The sequence below is a fragment of the Triturus cristatus genome, chromosome 8, assembly GCF_964204655.1.
Source record: "Triturus cristatus chromosome 8, aTriCri1.1, whole genome shotgun sequence".
In the NCBI taxonomy this organism is placed as follows: Eukaryota; Metazoa; Chordata; class Amphibia; order Caudata; family Salamandridae; genus Triturus; species Triturus cristatus.
Window position 1 is genome coordinate 994701790 of NC_140591.1, and position 21499 is coordinate 994723288.

The 21499-nt window shown below is 46.1% G+C and overlaps 1 protein-coding gene across 2 annotated transcripts in view; it reads right to left on the bottom strand.

Moving 5' to 3' along the window:
• Positions 1-21499, bottom strand: part of ERCC5 (ERCC excision repair 5, endonuclease) — a 162046-nt gene that overhangs the window by 116154 nt on the left and 24393 nt on the right. For both annotated transcript variants that reach the window (XM_085622541.1, XM_085622542.1), the window contains exons 4-9: positions 20879-20994; positions 20693-20785; positions 15354-15414; positions 13112-13255; positions 10798-11005; positions 8779-9864 (exon numbers count right to left, since the gene is read on the bottom strand). In XM_085622541.1, coding sequence (XP_085478667.1) covers positions 8779-9864; positions 10798-11005; positions 13112-13255; positions 15354-15414; positions 20693-20785; positions 20879-20994 — 1708 coding nt within the window. The remainder of the gene's footprint in view (positions 1-8778; positions 9865-10797; positions 11006-13111; positions 13256-15353; positions 15415-20692; positions 20786-20878; positions 20995-21499) is intronic.

A 21499-nucleotide genomic window follows, 5' to 3' on the forward strand; every position in this document is an offset into this window, starting at 1 on the left:
CAATGACCTCCAAGTGTTATTTTGAGGGCATCCCATTCCACTAGCGCACTACTTGCCGTGCCTTCGTTTAGCTCAAAATATGTTAGGATAGCTGTCCCCAGGGAGGAGCGGAATTCGGGATCCTCCAGCGCCGTAGGTTGGAGGCGTCATGTGGGAATTGGGGGTTGATCCACCTCCCAGCAGAGTTGTATCCGCAGGGGGTTATGATCGGAATGTGTCCGTCCCAAATATTCCGAGCTCCCGACTAACGGTAAGAGAGACTAGGACCCCACCACCCTATCCAGTCGGACAGGCAAATCATGCGTCGCAGAGTAATAGGAGTAAATACGGTCAGCTGGGTGGAGGGCCCGCCACACGTCTAACAGCGTCCAGAGAGAGAGCCAGTCCGTGAGCGCCTGCGCGTTGGACACTGCAGACGTGGCGCAGAGAGGGGGATAGGACCTGTCCATGTGTACGTCGAGCACGGAGTTAAAATCGCCGCCTAGCAGCCACGGGAGGCCAGCATACGTCGTGACCACCAGTGACAGCCGCGCCAGAAATGACGTTTGATCAACATTCGCAGCATAGATCGAGGCCAACAATATGGGCTGACCGTTGAGTGCTCCACGTACCAGAGTGTATCTGCCTTCAGGGTCTACTATCACTTCTGCACTAACAAACGGGACTCCCGCCCTCACCCATATGAGCGTGCCCCTGGCATGGGCGGAATACACTGTACCATACACCTGCCCTCGCCAGTGCCTGCGCCGTCTTTCCAGCTCTGGCTGTGTGATGGGTGTTTCCTGTAGGAGGGCGATTCCCACAGAGTGTCTTTGGAGATAAGCGAATATAGAGTATCTACGCGCTGGTGTGTGCATTCCGCGAATGTTCCATGTGAGTATGTTAACTCGTGTCATCGCTGGGGCGTGTAGTCCGCTGAGAGGCCGGGGGCGGGTTGTGTCCTAGTGAGTGGTGGGCGCGTCCGAACAGATGTGAACCGATCAATCGTAACCATAACAACTTGTGAACTGTGAACAACAAAGTGTGGGGTGAACTGTGCGTGTCTGTTCGTCCAAACTTTGTGACCATGCATAGGTAGGAACTAGGTCAGTGTATGGCCTGGTGGGGCGTGTGCGCAACCAACAATCTGCTAGTACCATCCCCAGCATACCTCCTGTGTGCGGCACGCCACATAGGATGCCATATGTGCGGGCCACTGAGGTGACAATATTCAAATGTGGGTGTATGCTACCTACGCACGTGCAAGTGCCACCCGCACAGGGAACCCCCGGGCATGTAAGTCAAAGATGCAGCATGTCACGGGTCATAGTTAACCAAAGGGGGCGCATACCGTGGCTCCGCCACGTCTCCCCACCCCTCCCCTAATCCACAAACCAATATGACCCACAATCAGGTACTTGCACGGGCGATCATCTGCAATGTCCATTACAGTAACGTCTTCATCCTAGGATCTCATCCGCCGTCTGCGGGGTGACCACCGGCATGTGTAGTTCATCAGATAGTTCGGACGACGGTGTCAACGACCCGCTGGACACCACCGTGCGCTGCGCAGGAGAGTCCAAGCTAGCCGGAGCACTCGGGGAACCAAGCGTCGTAACCGCCTCCAGTACGTTTTGGCGCTCCAGTCGCATCCTCTCCGGACTTGGGGCCACCTGTTTGGATGTTGCTCTGTGGGTCGCCCTCTGCCGTTGGCGAAGCCTGCTCCTCTTGCCTGACGCCGCTCTATCAGTCGGATCTCGGGGTCTCGTTCCCGACCAGAGACCAGACTCCTCCAATCAGTCCCACGTCTCCGCTGGTGTGTCAAAAAAATGGGTTTTGCCTTTCGCAACCACTCGCAGCCTTGCAGGGAACAACAGAGAATACTGCAGCTCCAGCTCCCGAAGTTGTCGTTTCACCGCCATGTAGTTGTTGCGGCGGCATTGCACCAGAGCGGTATAGTCAGGGAAAAGCATGATACGGCTGTCGTTGACCATCAGGTTGTCTAGTTTCCGGGTTTCCCGCAGCACCGCATCCCGGTCTCTGCAATTGAGAAGTTTGAACAGGAACGGGCGTGGCCGCGCCCCTGGCTGAGGCCTCTGGGCAGGCACTCGGTGAGCTCTCTCCACCGCAAATTGTTGTGACAGTGATCCCTGCGGCAGGATGCCTCGCAACCAGCTGTCCACATATTGTTCAGGGTGTCTCCCCTCCTCTCCCTCTGGCAGGCCCACTACGCGTATATTGTTCCGGCGCGAGCGCCCTTCAGCATCCTCTGCCCTGTCCTCAAGAGCATGTATCCTCTCCATCATATCCTGCAATGCAGCTGCGTGACTGTGGGTGACCGGTTGGAGATCCTTGAGCACCTGCCCCTGTGCGGCGACCTTCTCTGTTAATTTGCGGTGATCCACATGTAGGAGTGTGAAGTCGGAGGTGACCTTATCGATACGTGTTTCCAAGGATGTCCTAGTATGTTCCAGTGCAGCTCCCAGTTTCTCCACTGCGGCAAGTACCGTGTCCATTTTGGCCTCTAAGGACTGTGGATGTCGGCTCCGGGTCACTCAGCTCCCTCGGGCGTGCGGGGTCCGGAGCACCAGACCGTAGCGGTCCCTGCTGCATCTTGGCCCGCATGCGGCCCATCACGAGTTGCTGCGCCGTGGGCATTCACTGCTAGTATCCGGCAAGGCCCACACTCCAACAACATGACCGCGGTGGGAGATCAGTTCAGAGGCCTACTGCTGCCAGTCAGGTCTCCACCGCATCGGCCCCACAGCCGCCGAAGGACAGTCAAGATCTGTGTGCCACATCCAGCGCACCTGTGGATCCGTCCGCCACAGGACGCGGCTACCCCAGAGTTGGTCCCACTGCCGCAACCTCCAGCCCCAGAGGCGCGGTTTCTTCCAATGCTCCCGGGCAGCACGAGGGACGCCGGGCACCGCTCCCACCTCCAAAGTCTCAGACAGGCTCGACCTCTACATCTAGGATCCTGCATCCCCCGTCGCAGCCGCTCGTCCAGGCGCATCAAGTGTGGAACACGCACCATCGGACCAACAGCGGGGGCCAGCGGAGCCAACACCAGGAACCTCCGAATGTGTCCGTTGCTCCCCGTTGATGTGTTTCGGTAAGAGGGACCTTTAGACACTTGAGGTAGCAGTCACTGCCAAACTGTGCGCCGCCTCCGAGGTCATTGAGACTTCCGGCACTGTGTGGTCAATTGGGCGCATCTCCTGGACCAGTACAGCTGACGTATGGCTCACCCCTGAGGCAACAGTACTGCGGGCAGGACGTGCAGCCACGGCGGCGGGCCAGCAAGTCTATGGCCGGTGGCGCCCGCCTTCCGGGCACACATCGCATCTAGGGTGCGCAACGCATTAAGAGAGGAGCGCACTTTCCCGGGATGAGCCGTTGGGCGCCTGTCACCGTGTAGGTCCACTAGCAGGAGATGCCTCGACCGCCGCCCCTCAAGGCCCAGCGTCACACACCCTTCCTGCAGGCTGCCACCTTCTTCCTCGAGAAACACAGTCTAGGACCCACCTATGACTGCCTCACAGCCCGCCTCTCGCGGTGGCTTCACTCCAGGGCGACTGGGTCTTGGGGCTTGCCTGCGTGGCGCCTTCGGTCCACCAGCTCAGTTCCCCGCTAGCACCACCTCCACAATGCGCCGGCTCCGCACTATGATGGCGCACCGCGCCCCAGGTCGCCTGATGCAGCACCCGGCACAGTGCACAGTTCCCCCTGATGTGTGTTCCTCAGACACGTCGCGGGCCGGTGCCCGTCCGCTCCTTTGTCACCTCACCTCGGTGTCCCCTCAAGCGCGGAGGCCCTTGGGCGGCTGGCAGTCACGTCTTCACTTGAACTCCGGCCCGGGCAGGGCCGCTCCCGCCTCAGAGGCCGCACCGCTTCCCTCACCGGCAAAAGCGCTCCAATCCGCAAGCTTTTAGGCGGCGGCAATGGCATGCCAGGTGTCGCAGCCCCCTCACCTCCAGGACGGGGACCGCTTCAGCAGGCACCTCACCTCTTGCAGCAAGTCCCCTCCACGGATCGGGCAGGAGACCACACGTTCCACCAGTCCTGGGCCCACGGCACCAGTCTTCCCTGCAGCGCCAGCAACCGCCACCCAGCAGGGCCTCCCAGGTCTCCGGCCTCCGGGCGGCAGCGGACGTCTCTCCCCGCACTCCCGCTCCGCGTGCTTCTCACCACCTTCAGCTGTATAGTCCACAAATCCGTTCCACAGAGCAGGGCAGGGAGCCGCAAGCCCCGCCGGCGCCGCGCCCTCGACACCGGGTGTCGCCGCAGCGCTAGGAACTGCCGCCCAGCAGGGGTTTCCGCCACACCATCCCGCCCCACGGAGGCCGCGACTGTCTGCTCGACTGTAACCACGTCTGTGGCTGTGGAGACCACGAGGGAAAGAGTCTCCTGGCGTCCTCTTCCCTTCAGCTGCACAGCTCCACAAGCTGCAGGTATGGATGGCGCACTTAAAGGATAATTGTACCGGATTACAGGGGATTCCCGGAGCACTACAAGCTCACGTCCGCCATGTTGGCTGGCTAGCCACGCCCTTATGGGCCCTTCCATGATAATAACCAATGACATACGGGTCTGTAAATAGGTGCTCAGTCCTCTAAACTATCTCATAGGCATACTCAGGTACATTGATGTGGGAGTCTACCAAATAATGCAGGCGCCAGGTTCTGCAATCCAATGCACTCTTCCATTTTAAAGGTACTACTCTGGAATATTGCAATTTTGTGGGATTTGTCCCACTAATTCAAAGTTAAGGAATTAAGCTGTGATCAGCATAAAACATATAAGTGGAAATACAATCGCTTAAACTGTATCCCACAGCAAAACAACAGTCCTGCTCCTATTGGTCCAATGGTACTTTTTAGGTCTCGGCTAGCGAAGTCTGCGCTTGGGCAGTGTCGCTCGCGAGATTTAATGACTTTGAGAAGTGGGGCTTGAACCCGCCCCTCTTCTCCATTGGCTGGCCTCTTAAATGCTGGTCAGCCATTGGAGAAGAGCTTTGTCTCTCCAAACAAGCCCCGTCTTTTTCGGATTCGGGGGCGTGTTGTTTACTTTCTTTCTCTCCTCTGGAATGTAAACATTCCAGCCAATGGCAAGAGGAGAGAAAGAAAAACACACCCCCGAATCCGAAAATGCCGCTCAGTTTCTCAGAGGCATTTTTGCTTGACCTCGGAGAAACATGGTTACAAAATCGGCGGGGTCCTGGGGTCGGTGTCAGCCATGCGGCTGTCTGTGGGGCACAATTTCTTTTTCAAGCGCAGTAAACGCACCAACATCTCTGGTGCGGGCGGACGGTGCAGCTTCTGGCAGGCCACCCCTCCCCTCCCCCCTCAGCCGCCGCCATTTTGTGTTCACAGCTTTTCCGATCGAGAGCTCCAGGGAGAGAGAGAGAGGAGGGAGCGCTGCCTCGCCAGGCTCCTAGGTAGAAAAGCTTGGCATAAGCACCGGGGACAGGGCCCCCTGCGTCGACATTACACCTCCAGCTCTCGTAAGGTGTACACGGTATACGAAGTGCTTTAGAAAACCGTCCGAGCAAGCTGCGTGTCCGCTTTCCATGTGCAGGGCGGGGCGGGCCAGCCGCCGTTGTTCTCCCTCAAACTAGAGGTAGGTGGCTTTGCTTCGTTTGGGTTACGATTCTGTCTTTTACTTAGATTTTGTTGGCGAAATTGTGTACTGGAGAACTACTACAGTCTGTCAGTGGAAGACCTCATGCTTAGAGCGGTGGAGCTGCGGTATTTGAGGGGCGGCGCTGTTGTTCCCTTTGGTCTGACGCTATGCCACCCCCTCCCAGAGTAGCGCCCTTGAGTTTTCAGTTTAAAAAAAAATACTAATTATTTTCAACGCTGGAAAGAGTCCCACCACAGTCACTGGTGAGGGGTTTGGTCTGGCTGTTTGCGATGCAGAGTAAAACGTACAGGCCTTTCTTTTTCAAGCCAGAGGAATATGGGTTTGCCATATCTATGTGAACACTGGGCCATTTTGTGCAACTCGCACTGTGTTGTCATAAGGTTGCTTAGTATTCTCTCCCACTACAGGACACTCATCGTGGTTTTTTTTGTCCCGTCTGTCAGGTTCTGTGAGATAGAAGGTCGAGGGCCACTCACCTCATAAGCCGGATACAGCGGGAGCGATGCTAAGAACCCTCCCCTCCTGTGTGGTGTAGCCGCCAACCCCTTAGTAGGACGTCGAGCGAGGGACACCACCCCCAGGGGGAGAGGGAATGGATGGAATCCCTGGATAGGGATAAGGGAAGGACTCTCGAAGGGGGGTAGCACGTCGGAAGGTAACCTCACTCCTGCGCACCTCTTTAGCGACCCTGTGAAGAGATAGCAGAGTGAGAAAACCGAGGTCCAGTAGAAGAGTCCCCTCCCTTCACCCAAAGCCTGGTAACACTGAGCCCTAGGTCGGGGAGCGGTACTCACGGGTTCAGCGCGGTAGCACAGGGCGGAGTCTAGGGTCTATGCCGCTCTCCGAGCCTTTCAAGCGGCTCCAAGCGCATAGAGGTTGCGGTCCGGGACGCTCTCCGAGCCTTTCATGCGGCTCCAAGCGGGAAGGAGGAGGATTCCTTAAGTCAGGTGCACTGTGAAGGAGCAGCCGGAAAACAAGCGGGCTGCCCAACGGGGATGAACACTGGGAGACAGGGGATGATGGAAGTCGTTTCCCACCTCCTACAGGCTAACGCGGCGTCCGGAGAAGGCGTCCCTGCGTTCTAGCCTGTGCAGGTAGGGGGGTGTAGGCAAAGCAACAAAGCCGCAGGGCTTCGGGAGCACCCTGAAGCGTCCGTTGCCGTGGCGGGAATCGGAGGTTCGACGGAGCACGCTCTTCTCCCCTGGCAGTGCTCGGCCGATAGCGAAGACGAGGAAGCGGGAGGTTCCCAGTTCAAAACTAGGTAGCTGGTGGTTCGCAGGTTGACGAGGAACGCGAGCAGCGTTCCGGGCTCGTTCTGATTCCACAATGGTTGACAAGCGCCGGGGCGAAGGAAGGCGGGGCCTATATAGGTCCCGTGATCGCGCCTTCCGCTCGGCATGCTGGGAGATGTAGTCTTACTCCCTGCGCGCGCTTCCTCGCGCCGCGCGGGCATTCCGGGTCGTGACACCGTCTTTGTGGTAGCCTTTCAAAGGCCTTGCATGCAGCTTTGCCCGGTTTCCATAATATTTATCTGTTGGCGGCTTCTTGTTGTACTCTTGGCTCCTCGGACATATTTTCAAAGTGTATTAAGAACACGCGTCGCTCAGTGCGCATAGCTATCATGTTGTTGTTTTTTATGTAGAATGGCGACATTCATGTTTACCTTTTGTCACCCATTATTGTGAGAATTTTTCAAGTTGCAGTGGTAGGTTAGCAAGAGTCCCCGTTTCTATTTTTACGCTTTTTTTCCCAAATTGGCGCTTAGATACTTTGAGTTGTGGTCCGGGTACATGATCTTTTCAATCTTAGGAAGCATTTTGTAACCAACGGTTAAAAAATCACCATATAATTTTGACCTGGGTTATCTGGTCGTACAGTTAACAGTTTTTCCCTCAAAACTATTTGACTGTTTAAGTTGGAGTCCAGCTACAATTGTCTTCTGAATGTAGCATCACTTCAACCATTGAGGTGGTTGCAGGTTTGAGTCCTTCTAATCAATTTTGCTTAACCTTTTTGAACATAAACGCTTGCATCCTAAAGTCCCCAATAAATAAATAAATTATGAAGAAGCGAGGACCAGTGTACCTCCACTGTGAAACATGAGTGCCTACAGTGTTCCCAGACATGTCTGGCGCTGGGAGGCCTGCTGCCTTGTCAACGATAATTAGAACTGCGCACCTCTGGTGTCAGGCGCACAAGACGCTCTTTAATTTAATAAGCACCTTCGTTCCCTCCAACCCGGCTGCCTCCCCAGGTGAGGACTTTCTCGTTTTTCGCCACCGTCGTCAAGTTGAACAGGAAATGCATCTGGTCGCTGTGAACTAACGGAAGGGAAACTCATTAATGGAATGTTTTAAACTGACAGCTTCGCCCGGACGGGCACATCACGGGCTTGTTGTATACATGTTTACATCTAACAGGACAATTTTTCTGTATTCCAAGCTCAAACCAGTACCGAGCAGGGCACATGCAGAGTCAATGTGATACCTGTATTCGGAAATACCCTGTTCTCGTCTCGAGGCTGGTTTTATTTGCATTCACTTCAGATTATCATACGAGAGTGGCATGGACTGGCACACGCGAACTGGCATAGTATCCAAGTATGCAAGCAAGAAGGTGTATTTTCGGATCTAGGTACAGCTGTGTGGGTGGCGCTGTGTGTGTGTGTGGGTGGCTTCGTGTGTGTGTGGGAGGCTCTGTGTGGGAGGCTCTGTGTGGGTGGCTCTGTGTGTGGCTTTTTTTGTAGGTGGCTCTAAGCGTGTTGGCTCTGTCTGTGTGTGGGTAACTGTGTGTGTGTGTAGGTGGCTCTGTGGGTGGCTCTATTTGTGTGTGGGTTGCTCTATGTGAGTGGCTCTGTGTGTGTGGGTGGCTCTGTGTGTGTGGGTGGCTTTGTGTGTGCGGCTCTGTGTGTGGGTGCAAATGCAATAGGTCTCGCATTTGAGAGTGATTAAGCTATTGACATTGTAAATAACAATGCCGTTTCTTTAAATGTTTTAAAAACAAAAACATAAACAAAAATAATGTCATGAGCAATGCCAATAGCTCTAACTTTAACAATGTCGATACCATTGCATTGTAAATGCTTGTTTGATCTATATATTTAGCACACACTGTTGCAAAAACACCCTGTATAAACACACAAACAAAACATACCATCAGATTCGGAGCTGCTCCCTTCACTCAGAAAAGCTTCATCTCGGGCTTTCTCTTCAGCGCTTTTTCTGCTGCCTGGGACTGCAGGGATACAACTGCCCAGCAGGGATCCTTTGCCTTTCATTTCCAAATCACTTTGCAGTAGGTCAGCTTTTTCAGTGGATTCAGTCGAACCTTTGGTGCCCAAGTCACTGGAAATTACTGAAACTGTACGGACAGGAAATGACAATCCATCTATCATTATTTCATTATTAGTCACATCATTAGGAGCCAGATCTGGCAGAGGAAGATGTTCAGTGTCTAAAGAGCTATGCTGTTGACTTTCTATGGTCTCCTTTTCGGTGGAAGTGGAAGCACAAATGGTTTCTGCATGTACCATTGGGTTGAGATCCAAGCCAGTGCTTTTTTGATTCAGTTCAATAGTTTGTGTGCTAGGCAATTTTGTGGTGTGAACAGGAAGTGTGGTTTTCTGCTGTGACTTGATTTCTGGTAGCAAATCCTCATCATCTGAACTGCTAATCATAAGAACGTTGGTGCCCAAGGTCAAATCAATTTGTGTGCTGGTTAACTTTGTGGTATGGACAGGAAGAGTTGGTTTCTCTTCTAGCCTTACTTCCGGAGGCTCGTTCTCCTCATCTGAACTGTAAATTACAATAGGTTTCTTATCAATCATATTGACCAAATCTGGCCATCCGTGGTCCAAATTTCTATCAGCATCTTCATTTAGTGCTTGCTGAATAGCCTTCATAGTTCTGGGTGACAAATTCCCTTCTGCAAGGCTTGTGGACTGGTGTGGCAGATCTATACTATCAGACTGGACAAAAGGCACAGACTTATTTACACTCCTGGTATCCTCATCAGAGCTGCTGTCTTCCATCATGGCTGCCTCAATGGCCATCAAGGTTCTAGGAGAAGGAGGAGCCATATCAGCAGTGCTTTCCTCATTCTTCGGCTTAACAAGTGATGGTGGAGTGGTGTCAGCATCAAAGACTTCGGTTATTTCTTTACACACTGGATGAGTTACAGTCAAAGAAGATGATAACCCAGGCAGATCTTCTTGGTTAATAACATTTTTTGACTTAAGTCCTTTAAAAAAAAAAAAAAAAAAAAAAAAATTTTAAAAATCACAATACAGAGCATTAGGAAAACATTACTCTAAACGCCTATTCAAAACCACATTCCATCCTCTTAGCTCACTTGGTTCAACTGGTTTCTATCTATCCATTTATTCATAAAACATAGGTTAATGTTCCTCCAAAAATACAAATACTAGAAATATTGACTGACCTGGTACACTGACAGTTTTCACTCTATTCTAAATGGGTAACTAAATCTTATGACAACACAAACATTTTGGCTTGTATTTGTATAATGACTCGTGTTACAAAGATAAAATATGAATATCATACACATTAGCAACTGAATTATGTGCTGATAATACAGTAACTTTTTCCCAACTCAAATTACACATATCATCAGCCTTTTGCTATGAAAGGGAGAATCCTCTTGCTGGCATTCTAACTCATAATCGTCAAGGCTACACTCATTCATCTGCACCAGGTGCATCAACCCTTTTTGGCTTAGTTTTCTGGCTTCTAATTTCTTTTTTACTTTAGTATTAAAACAATTTTGACCAATGCTGAGGGCAAAATGTTCCACATGCTGGTATTTGTTTTTGGGCAATCAAGGCATGAGTGTTAATAGACAAATTCTGCATACTTGTACATGTATTGTCTTGGATCTGGATTTAGCACTTCCTAAGCGGTCAATAACTTCACTGAGGGCTGCTACTCTTTCGTCAATATAAGCAGGAAATAACACAAGTGGCAGAAAATAGAATCGGAGGATGGTAGTTGCGGGGTGGTATATTGCAGGGTTACTGTTGACATCCTCATCAATCATAACAACACTGTCTATAATTGATACCTAAGGTAATAAAAAGTTTCATTTTTTACAGTGCCACTTTTGATTAAGCCAAGGTTGACATTGCAAAAACAAGTTTAACCTACTCTACTGTACCTTTTATGAGGACATAATGAGATGCGTCTTCTGACATCACCTTCTTGCTTTCCACATTCTTCAGGAAGCCTCCTTCACTCTCATAGAGAGCCTGGATGTCTCCAGAGCTCTGCTGATTCATCTCTTTCTGCACAGTCTTGATGTGCTGGTTCAAAGTGTTTTTCTTGAGTAAACCTTTCAGCTGATACTTTGAGAAATCATTAGACTCCTTTAAAATAAAAAGAGCTTGTACATTATTAAGCAAATGAGGAACAGAGTGCTAAGACAGGATTACCGCAAATGAATTTTCCCTACTAGACTACTTCGATTTTAAGCATGGGACCTTTTGCTACTCAGTTCAATTGTTCAATAAATGCAGCAATTTCATGATCTGTGAAAAATTATTTCATAAGGAACATCAACTGTGCAAATCATTCATCTTCACATGAGCAAATAGGTAGATTAATTTTATTTGCTTTCTGAATAATCAAACTTCAGGCAATAGATCCAAAAACTCACTTAGGATACTCTTGTCACAAACCCATACCAAGGAGGATGTTTTTTCTCTTTACAATAAATGGTCCTGGCTTATACTTTAGAGGATCTCTGGAAGGTGCTTCCTGCTGTCATTGTCGCATTCTTTCAATTGTGTCTGTAAAAGCTGAAATGGTTGGTTGTATCTGGTATTTATGGGATCTGTTCTTACAATGTCAACAGCATTTATGCATTTTTAAGAGGTTAGATTATTGTCACTTTCTTCTTACCTTTCAGCTGAATCAATTTCAGGGAGAGTTCCACAGGGCACCCTTTTTCACTGGTTATGTCTAAAAAAAAAATCTCATTCTGGCCAGGTGAGTTCCCTTTGCCTTCTCCCCATGACGGTCCGGTAAAAAACATGGGCATATGGTTTGATGATAAACTTTGTTTTGTCCTCAGATCAAAAGGCTATCGGGTTTATGTTTCGGTATCTTGAAATCACTTAAAAAGTTCCTCCCACTGCTCCTCATTAACGCTAGGAAAACTGAAATCCAAACCTTGACTACCTCCTGCATAGATTATGCCCGCGTCTCTATGGCGGTCTGCCCGCCTACCTGCTTAATAAACTGCAGGTGATCCTAAATGCCGCGGCCAGACTCTTGCTCAACCTTCCCAAGCGGGTAAACGTTAGGTCACATCTTCGTGATCTGCACTGGCTGCCAGTGGGTGAGAGGGTGAAATTGAAGGCCTTTGTGACGGTGCACTCTGTGTTATATGGCATATGGCCTGGTCTGCCTTCAATCCAAATTGGTTTCTACTCTCCTGCCAGTCAGCTTCGTTCTTTTAACAAGCTACTGGTGATTGTTTCAAGGGCCCTCAAACAGAGGTCTGGTGGTAGCTGCCTGTCCCATCTGGGCACTATGGCTTAGAATCATCTTCCAGTGGAGCTTCGAGCTGTCCGTGCCCTGAGCATATTTAGGCAGAAGCTGAAGACATTTCTCTTCAGATAAGCTCGCTGGTGTTGTTAATATGCCTCCTAGGCACATGTCAGAACACTCCTTGGTGTAGCTGCCCGCGTTATAAGTACCAATAACATAACATAGAATGGTCGGGATCTTGTTGCGTACAATTCCTCCATCATTTGCAGCAACTTTTGACTTTTTTTAAGTCTCAAAAAAGTGCTCCTGGAAAACTACAACATTCGGAGTTTTCCAGGAGTATTCACAGGTGTAACATTTACGCATTCCAAATGCTATACCAAATTAGAATTACTGGATATTAAATTGTAACACACTTGGAAGTTTGAATATGGTGATCCTCAGAGAAAATATTTTTCAAACAGAGCAGCCCTTTCTCCTACCATCATTTTAGATATAAAGGCATTCCCTCTACCTTCTCACCATGGAGAGACACTTGCTCATCTCCAAAAAATAATATTTTTTCTTTGTGGGCAACAAACTACATTTAAACTGATGGTGAATAATACCGATACATTTACAAGATGTCAGCAGGTGACCAAATTGTACAAGTCGATTCAGCGAAGAATGCCAACAAACACACTTATACCTACGTTTGCAGATGCACACATTCAACAATATTGGTGGAATATAAATTGATAACTTTGTGCAGCTCAGAAGAACTTAGGTGTTCGAAATATTAGTCAATCTTTTTTTCAGTAAAATATCAAAGATGTATGCGGATAACGGAATCAGAAGGCAGGTTGCACTTCACAGAGACAAAGCTTGTGAGATTTTGAGATTGTGGTTCAGTGGAGAAAAGGTGAGGAAGATTAGCTATGCACAGAAAACACGAGGAAAGAAGAGAAACCAGCTCAATCAAACAAAGTAAATGTTTTCACCTCTGGCATTGTTTCAAATATTGTTCTTCTTCGCTTTGTTAATTCTTTCAGATCAGTCAGAATTTCGTGCTTTACTTCTGGAGGAAGATTGATGAAATCTTCAGACTCAATGTCCACAGAGTGAGGATTTTCGATGAATTCTTCCTGTTAATGAAAAAACTACGGTCATTTTTGGACAAACTGCTAAAGCCTGGAGTTGTAACGATATATCTGCCAGCTTAAGTTAACAGGGTTCTACATAAATAATGTAAACGTCCTAGTTAGGCAATTCGTAAAATAACCCACGTCACGCATATGTATGTGTTTTTAAGTAATGTCAAACCTTGAACTAACCCTGCCTAAGAGTGATATTTTCTGTTTCTACAGCTAATTCGTAGTACATGTATGTGACCACAGGATGGGATTTCAAAACAGCCTCTCTTCATTCTTAAGGGAAACTAAAAAAAAAAACAAGAATTTACAAATAGGTTAATATTAGATTGGGCCAAGTAGCATCATCATCAATATTGGTATCACCATAATTGTGGGCACCTAAAGGCACTACTTTAGAGTATGATGGTAAATGTTAAATTCAGCAAAATTTATGTCATGTCACACAATGTTCATCAGTACTCTTGTGCAGTTGTGTAAGGTGTCAGTGCAGTTTACCACTGAGGCAGTGCGGACATATGTACTAGAACAGTGGTTCCCAAAGTGAGGTTTGCGAACCCCCAGGGATCCGTGACACATTCCCAGGGAGTTCACAGGCAGCAGTTTTAAAAGCACTGCAGAGTTCCTAGTATAATCAGCAGTTTTTGAGCAACAATAAAAGTGTCAAGATAACTCTGGTGATTAATGTACCTGTGGGGAGAGATGGGAGTTTTGTCCAGTGGTAGCTTTGACTCATCTAAGGTAGCGCAGATGGTTAATATGCTTGCTTCAAAGAACATGTACCATGCATTTTAATTTTTTTTTATTTTATATGCATAGCTCAATGGGTTACTGCTTTTGTCACAGAGATTCTGTTGTTACTGTGTAGTTCAGGAGTTACAATCATAATCTAGCACAGTGAGCTATGAACTGTCATCAAAGAGCTGCATGCAAACTGCATGGTACAAGTTAATAAGTTATGTTTTTCACAGTATTTTATTATCCTAATGTTGCTAAAATATATTTGTTTGGGTAGAAATAAGTTCTCATTATTAAAGTCAACACTAACCACTGTGCTATGTTCTGAATCCAGAGTTGGTGCTTGTCCAGACCAAGCACTCTTTACAAATGCCTACCAGTATGGATGACATGTTAACCTTGTTATCCACTTTGCCTTATGTAACATTTTCTATAGACTGATTACAGACATATGATTCATTGCCTCTGTATGTGTGTGATGTAAAGTGCTCCTACAACAGTGTGAGAGGTGCTATAAAACAAATGAAGTACATGTGACAAAGGGGCGATGGAGAGATAGGAGGCACTGTTGAAAGGTGAAAGTGAGGAAATCATTGAAGAGCCCTAACAAAGATTGCCATATCCTGGTGCACAGTAAGATCATCATTTATAAGCTTTAAAAGCTAATATAATTCAATATATAATGACAAATGTGTTGTATAATGCACCATTTTCCCCCAATTTTCAGAGGCCCCTTTGTAGTGGTCAGGCAAACTCGATGTAATCGGTGTGCACCATACGGTGACTGGTCTGACAGCATTTGCCAGGGCTGCTTTGGGTTTCCAGCCAGGCCATGACAAGAGCAGGAGACTCGTACCACGATATAAAACCAAACATTGAAAAGTTAGTCTCTGAGATGCAGCACCAACACTCTCTTCCCATTACATTTTTTAGATATGTGCAATTTTTCTCAATATAAAATAATACAAATCTTTAGAAATTCGAGAATTTGTTTGGTGTGCACTTGTTTGTGTATTTTATGCGAATTTCCGTTTTAATGTTTGAAATTTAAATAGTACAAATGGCTTGGGGGTCCCGACTTCCAATAGTGGCTCATTTGGGGTCCTCAGAAGTCAAACGTTTGGGAACCACTGGATTAGAAAATGCAGCAAGACCTTTGTGATGTGATCAAATGTTTAATGAACTTGAAAGCGCTGCCAGTATGTAATGTTTAAAGGCAAAGGTAATACTAAACCTGCAAACGAATTACTACATAATGGTAGACCATGCCCTTAAACATATGTTGACACATTAAAATTGAAGGTTTGAGCAGCTGAATAAGCCCTGAACTGGTATATCTGCCCAGTGACCTTACCTGCAATAGCTGCCTCTGGGTCATTCTTTCCTCCCATTCTTTCTCTTCTTCCTCATCCGAGCTGCAAAATTTTACAAGAAGAGGGAAAAGCGTGTCAAGTCATTGTTCCCAGTTAAGAATTTCCATGAAGTATTACAAGCATGTGAAGAAAAACATCCTACTGTTAGCTGATACACAAATTCGATTTCTAATGTACATTTTGCTCCAAAACCTCTCTGCGGCGAGAGCAGGTGAGGCACTTTCAGATGGATTACGTGATTTATTACCTGAGCTGGTGGCATTAGCTTAAAAGTGGTAGTTTGAAAGGTGCCAAAAGGTGAATGGACAGCTGCGACTTTTACAGATTTCACCTTTTTGTATTCACTAGAGGCACAATGGACTACATGTGAGAGAGGTACTGAATGCCCGTCTGGGTGGAAGCCATTTTTACAGAGTACCCTAAACTGGAGCTGTGTGAAAAGGTTTTGCATGTAGTTGCTTAGGGGGTCCAGGTATCCGAGTCCAATGTATCCTCCCCAAATCTTTACACCCCCCGTTGACTGTTAACCTTTATAGCTCTTGGCAGACCAATAGTGACATCCACCAACGCACAGTTTTGCTTACACCCTTCAGAGTAAACCCCCTCTTACGAGCTGCCAGGACATCGGGATGGGTGTCACAAATCATTGCTTATTACATCAGCTGTGGGAGAGTGGAGGCAGACGCTTATCCTGTCCTTGACCACGAGGAATTGGAGGTGTCACTAACATAAACTAAACAGCAGCAGGGATTAGCAGGAGTTATTCATTTGGAGTAGCCTGCCGTTCCTCAGGACAGGATGTCACACAATAGAGGTCAGAGCGAAATCAAGGTCCCAGGGTGACTAGCCAACTTATGACCATTGTTGAACATTGCTCAAATGGGGAGTTATAATTAAATATTAACATGCCCATCAGCTTTCTCATATAGTTTATACTGGTGTTGTGTAGTGTCCTTTTAATTAGTAGGAGGTTTATAAAAAAAGGTGGCATTAGAGCTGAGCGAGCTCCTTTATATTGTCCAAAAGCCAATGGTCAAGTGGAGAGGGCTAATAGATTTGTTAAGGATGGCATTCAAAGTGCTTTGGAGAGTAAGAAGAATGTTTTTGATTTTCTTAATGAGAAGCTTTGGGCATATCATACCATGCCGCATTCAGTGACGGGAGTTTCTCCCTTTTATTTGATGAGAGGAAGAGGGTGTTGTACACTAGTGTCACCATCATTTGAGTTAGAAGTTCATAAAGATTTTGAGAAAACTCTTGATAAAGTGAAAGACAGTTTAGACGAGGCTGCATCTAAAAATAAGGTCTATCATGATGACATACACAGGACCAAGTACAAGGACATTAGTGTTGGCGATTGGGTACGCATAATTAATCCTGGTCTGCCACGCAAAGGTTTATCTAGATTTTCTGCTCCTGTGCAAGTTATTAAAGTCTCGGAAACTGCTGTTCTTTTACATGAAAGAGGGTGGTGGAATAAGAGTTCTATAATTCCTCTTAAACCTGGGCAAGAGAAGTTGTTTAATGCACCTGACGCAGAGGAGTCTTTTTTGGATATAGGATCTTACAACGATAAAGGTGCATGTGATTCCAATCTTAGACACTCTATTGAAAGTACACATGTAGCTAGTTCTTCTTCTGATAATAGTTCCAAGTCATGTTTTGATGTGTCTGTTTCTAATTCTGATGCTCACAATATCTCTTCTTCTGAGGAGTTGATTCCTGAGGGAGCTTCTTATGAGGTTCCTGTGAAAAGGATTGTGAAATTACCTAAAAAAATTCGAAGATTTTGTTTTAAAATGATTTGTTTTTTTGTTTTGTTTATTGGTTTTATAGGGATATATTTGTAAAAAAAAAAATAAAAAAAAATAAAAAGGGACAGGTTATGTAGTGTCCTTTTAATTAGTAGGATGTTTATATGGAATGCCCTGATGTCAGTAACATGATGTAGGTCTGTTCTAGGTTGCTTAGTGACTGAGAAGAATGTTTGTGTTCACTTCGTGTTCTGTACTGACCGGTGCTGGAGGGTCTCTGTTATCCGCACTGGTGGGTTTATTTATTTACAACTAAAGAATAAGACCCATCTTTACAACTGGTCCCTACTTTGACTTCACTTACATAGCAGTGGAAGCCTGACAGGTTTACAAAGCAGTGATCCGAGTCAAAAAGGTTTTTATGGACTGGGGTGCTACATCTGACAGCTGCCATTGGACCAGTGTTCACATGGTAAGTTTTTGTACATATATACTTGAATGCCCTGTTAGATGCCTTGCCGCAATTTGTACCCTTATTTAGGATCTTATTTAGAGCTAGGAGGAAACTGAAAACCATTCAAATGCCTTAAGAAAGTCTAAATATGAAGTAGACATTCTGTCTGAATTTTTGTCCACCATAGGGATAGTAAAGTGGAGTAAACTAAGCCAGTGGATTCCATTAAGAGCTATTTATTTAGTCTGTAAAATTAACACATGTTTAACCCACAGGTCAGTTAATATGTAATAAAAAGAGGGCAAAGAGACAAAAACTATAAGTCTCTACCAAGAGCTGCTTCTGAATTACAGTTCCAAACACGTACATTAAAGCTGTGCTCTTGTTTCTACAGCTTTTATTAACACCTAAAATGTGTTTATATGTGACATTGGGCCAGATGTACGAACGCATTTAGCATTTCTTAAAGAACTGAAATGCAATTTCGCTGTGTTAAACACTAAATTGCCTTTCCATATGTACAAAGGCAGACAGTAAATCGCAAAATGTAATTTCTACCCAGTAGAAATCACATTTTGTGATTCCCTAAACAGGAATTCGTATATAGGGATTTCCTAAGAACATGTACAAAGCATTTCCGAAATGGGAAATGGGCATTTAGGAAATGCTATTACCATCGACTCCAAGCCAATGGTAACCATGTGCAATTTGAAAAAAAATCACGAAAATGTTTTTTTTTTTTTTTTTAAAGTGCCATAAAGCGCACACTTCCCGCAAGGGCATTTGTGTGCTTTAAATCTGCGCTACTTTTTCGGGGGTGTATCAAAGTGAAACTATCTAAATGATCAGGCACATAGGGTTTACTTTGTAGGGGGAATAATGGTTTTAACTCACCACAAAAATGATGTCCATTAAAGAGGGGGGGGGGGAAAGTAGGAAACTACAAGTCTCTGGTATAGGTTTGAAGACATGACCCCCAACAACTATATTCAGAGGCTTTGGCAGAGGGGTTTCCCTTCCTGTGCCTTATTTTTACTTTACCTAATGTGTCCAGCGAGTTGACATATTTTCTTTACAGAGTGGCTAGACAGACACTTGCCTACACTTACTGCACTTTCGCAAATTAAAAAAAAAAAGTATTTTTTTGCTCTTTCTTGTTACGGAAATGCTTCTCCTTAAACATGTTTCCTTTCTCCACAATCCCAATGAAAACAAGAGATACTGGTATGCTTTACCAATGTTAAGCCTCTATTTCGATGTTGGCTGAGGGAGATGGTAGCCTTCTTCTGCTAAATTCTAGTCATTCACCCCCCAGTCTGTCAAACACATGATGGCGCACAAGGTCAATTACTCCACCATTAAGATGGCAGAATGTCTACTTCCACAACCTGCCCATAAAACTCCCCTTTTGTCTGAATCATAATTCGCAATGCTCGATTTCAACATGGCCAGGAAGCACAGAAAATTTGGTTGGCAGTGGGATGCAAGATGTGAGCTGTTCCCCTTTTTTGGGTTCCTGGAACCCAATAGTTTTGCACACCAGGCAAGGTTCCCACTACATAAGGTATCTGATACCACTGAAATCCACATGACTACCTGCTTCAAGGTGTTCAAGAAGCATCTCTCCACCCCTCCCTCTGGCAAAGAGGGAATCTCCAAGATATGCAGTTCTGGTGATAGAATCCGGACGACTCCCTGTTTGCTTACGGGTTTTTGTGAACCCAGTCAATTGCAATTCCCTGCTCAGCAATTCCACAGATCCACCCTGTGTAATGAAGTGCACATAGCCTCAAAGAGGAGCTGTCCACTTCCTTGTTCCACCAAACAGCACAGCAAAGTCATAAGAGGGAGAAGAGACTTCAAAAGGGCAATGCTTCTGTAGCAGGGATTCTGTTTGGAAACAGACTTGTGCTGTGGGAGAACAGGACGTCTGAATGTAGGGACTGAGTCTCTATACCACATCAGTGCATGTAGGCCCAAATCCGACAAGCTCACAGTGCCTCACCTGAACTTCTAACTATACAGAGTAACAGGTGATTTCGCCAAACCTAGAACATTAAACTCTAGTCCCCAAGGGAACCGTGAAAACAGATCATTACCTTTCGCTCTCACTCATGTATGTCTGTAGTAAACAGAAGAAAGAAATGAAGGAAATTTACAATACATTTATTGAAACTATTGTAGTCTGTTTTGAAGCAGGTTTGCTGTTATTTGTAAACAAATATAACTAAGAAAAGAAATCAACATTACTAACAGGCTGTAAACTATGAACAGCCCGACCATGGCAACTAAATCATCTATCTAAGCCTAACCTCACCAGGTGAGCACTGGGATACATTAGTGATCTCTGGGATGAGCACCGAACACCATAACTGGTGTATATAGCTGAATAGTTTGCATCGTAGGTGTAAACTCAGTTTAAGCAAGGCTGCTGCCTCCATTCCACGACTAGTCTCTCAGCTGGAACTCTCCCCTCTAACCTCCAAGGGGCCAAAACACAGTTTATACTATAAAAACTGTTGTGTTAGAAAACCTGCAGCTGTACTATTGTGTTATGTCTAAAAACATTAGGAGATGTTAATGACCAGACATAGAAAAACAGTACACCATGTTGGGTCATGTGAAAATTTGAGAACATTTAATAAATACAGTGAATCTCTTTGAGTCTGGAGGCGCATGACTGACTGCACTAACCTTGTCTTTCCACAAGAGATAAACTGGAAGCATGAAACTGCTCAGATCTTGGCATAATTCGGTTGGATCCCATGAACCACAAAAAATTATTCAGCAGAGGCCTAGTAAAAGTACTCCTTATGAAGGCAAGATTAATGGAATGTATCCTTGTGATATGCATCTGACTACCTTACAAGGGTTAACCTACGACTTGCTCATAACAGAAAATGTAGCAACTGAATACATTTGCTCAAAAAAGATAACACGGGCCAAGATATAGTTAGAATATCTCTTTTGAAAGACAAATTTCCTAAATGATAAACATACCAATGAAAAGCACATCTTTTGGAGACCTGCCTTTTGTAAAAAGGTGCTACAGCAAGAGCACTAAAATATTAAACACCGATCGCTTATTAAAAAAAAAGGTTGCAGTACTTGCCTATTTTTTTCCTTCTCTTCCAAAGCAGGTAGTAAGTAGATGTCATCCACCTCTTCCCTCCGAACACGGGAGAGACTTGGCAAGTTGTCATCACTTCACAAGACAACATTCAAAACATAAGAAACAGACATAAGCAGATGCATGAAACACATAACCATTTTCAAGAAGATACTTTCAAACTCTTGCCTTTTCCCTGTCAAGACGGCCTTTATAGCTTGCCGCTTCAGGAAGGTTTTTAGTAGTTTTTCTGTAGTTTTAGTGGAATCTTCAGTTGCAGCATTCTTTCTTTGTCTTCTAATTGCCTGACCAAGATAAAGCAATGTTTAATTTCATCACAGGATTTATACACATGACATTAATGTCAATAAAAAAACTGACAGATTTATCTAACAACCTCAGAGTTACCAGAAAACTTGTAAATTATATTTATTTTCTGTTACAGGATTCACAATTCCTGTGCGCTCCTTGGTTTTTAGGAGCCCAGAGAGGGTTCAGAATTTGTGAATCCAGCATAGGATTCACGAATCTCATAATAAATATTTTTCTCAATATTTATTTTATTGCCCGGTAGGGGTTCCTTTAGGGAGCCTCCATATGAGCCTGGGGGTCACGGTAGGCTCCCTCTGCCGCCGTATGCCCTTTTACATAAAATTCCCTCCCCCCCACCCCTAACATTGTGCTCTTTTTTTGTTTTTGGGTACTGGTGAAAGCAACAGAAATATTTCTGTGACCACCAGCCAATCAGCAGCAGCTGATCTGACAATGCGCTGCCGAATTCGAGAATCCACAATGCACGACGGGAGAAAA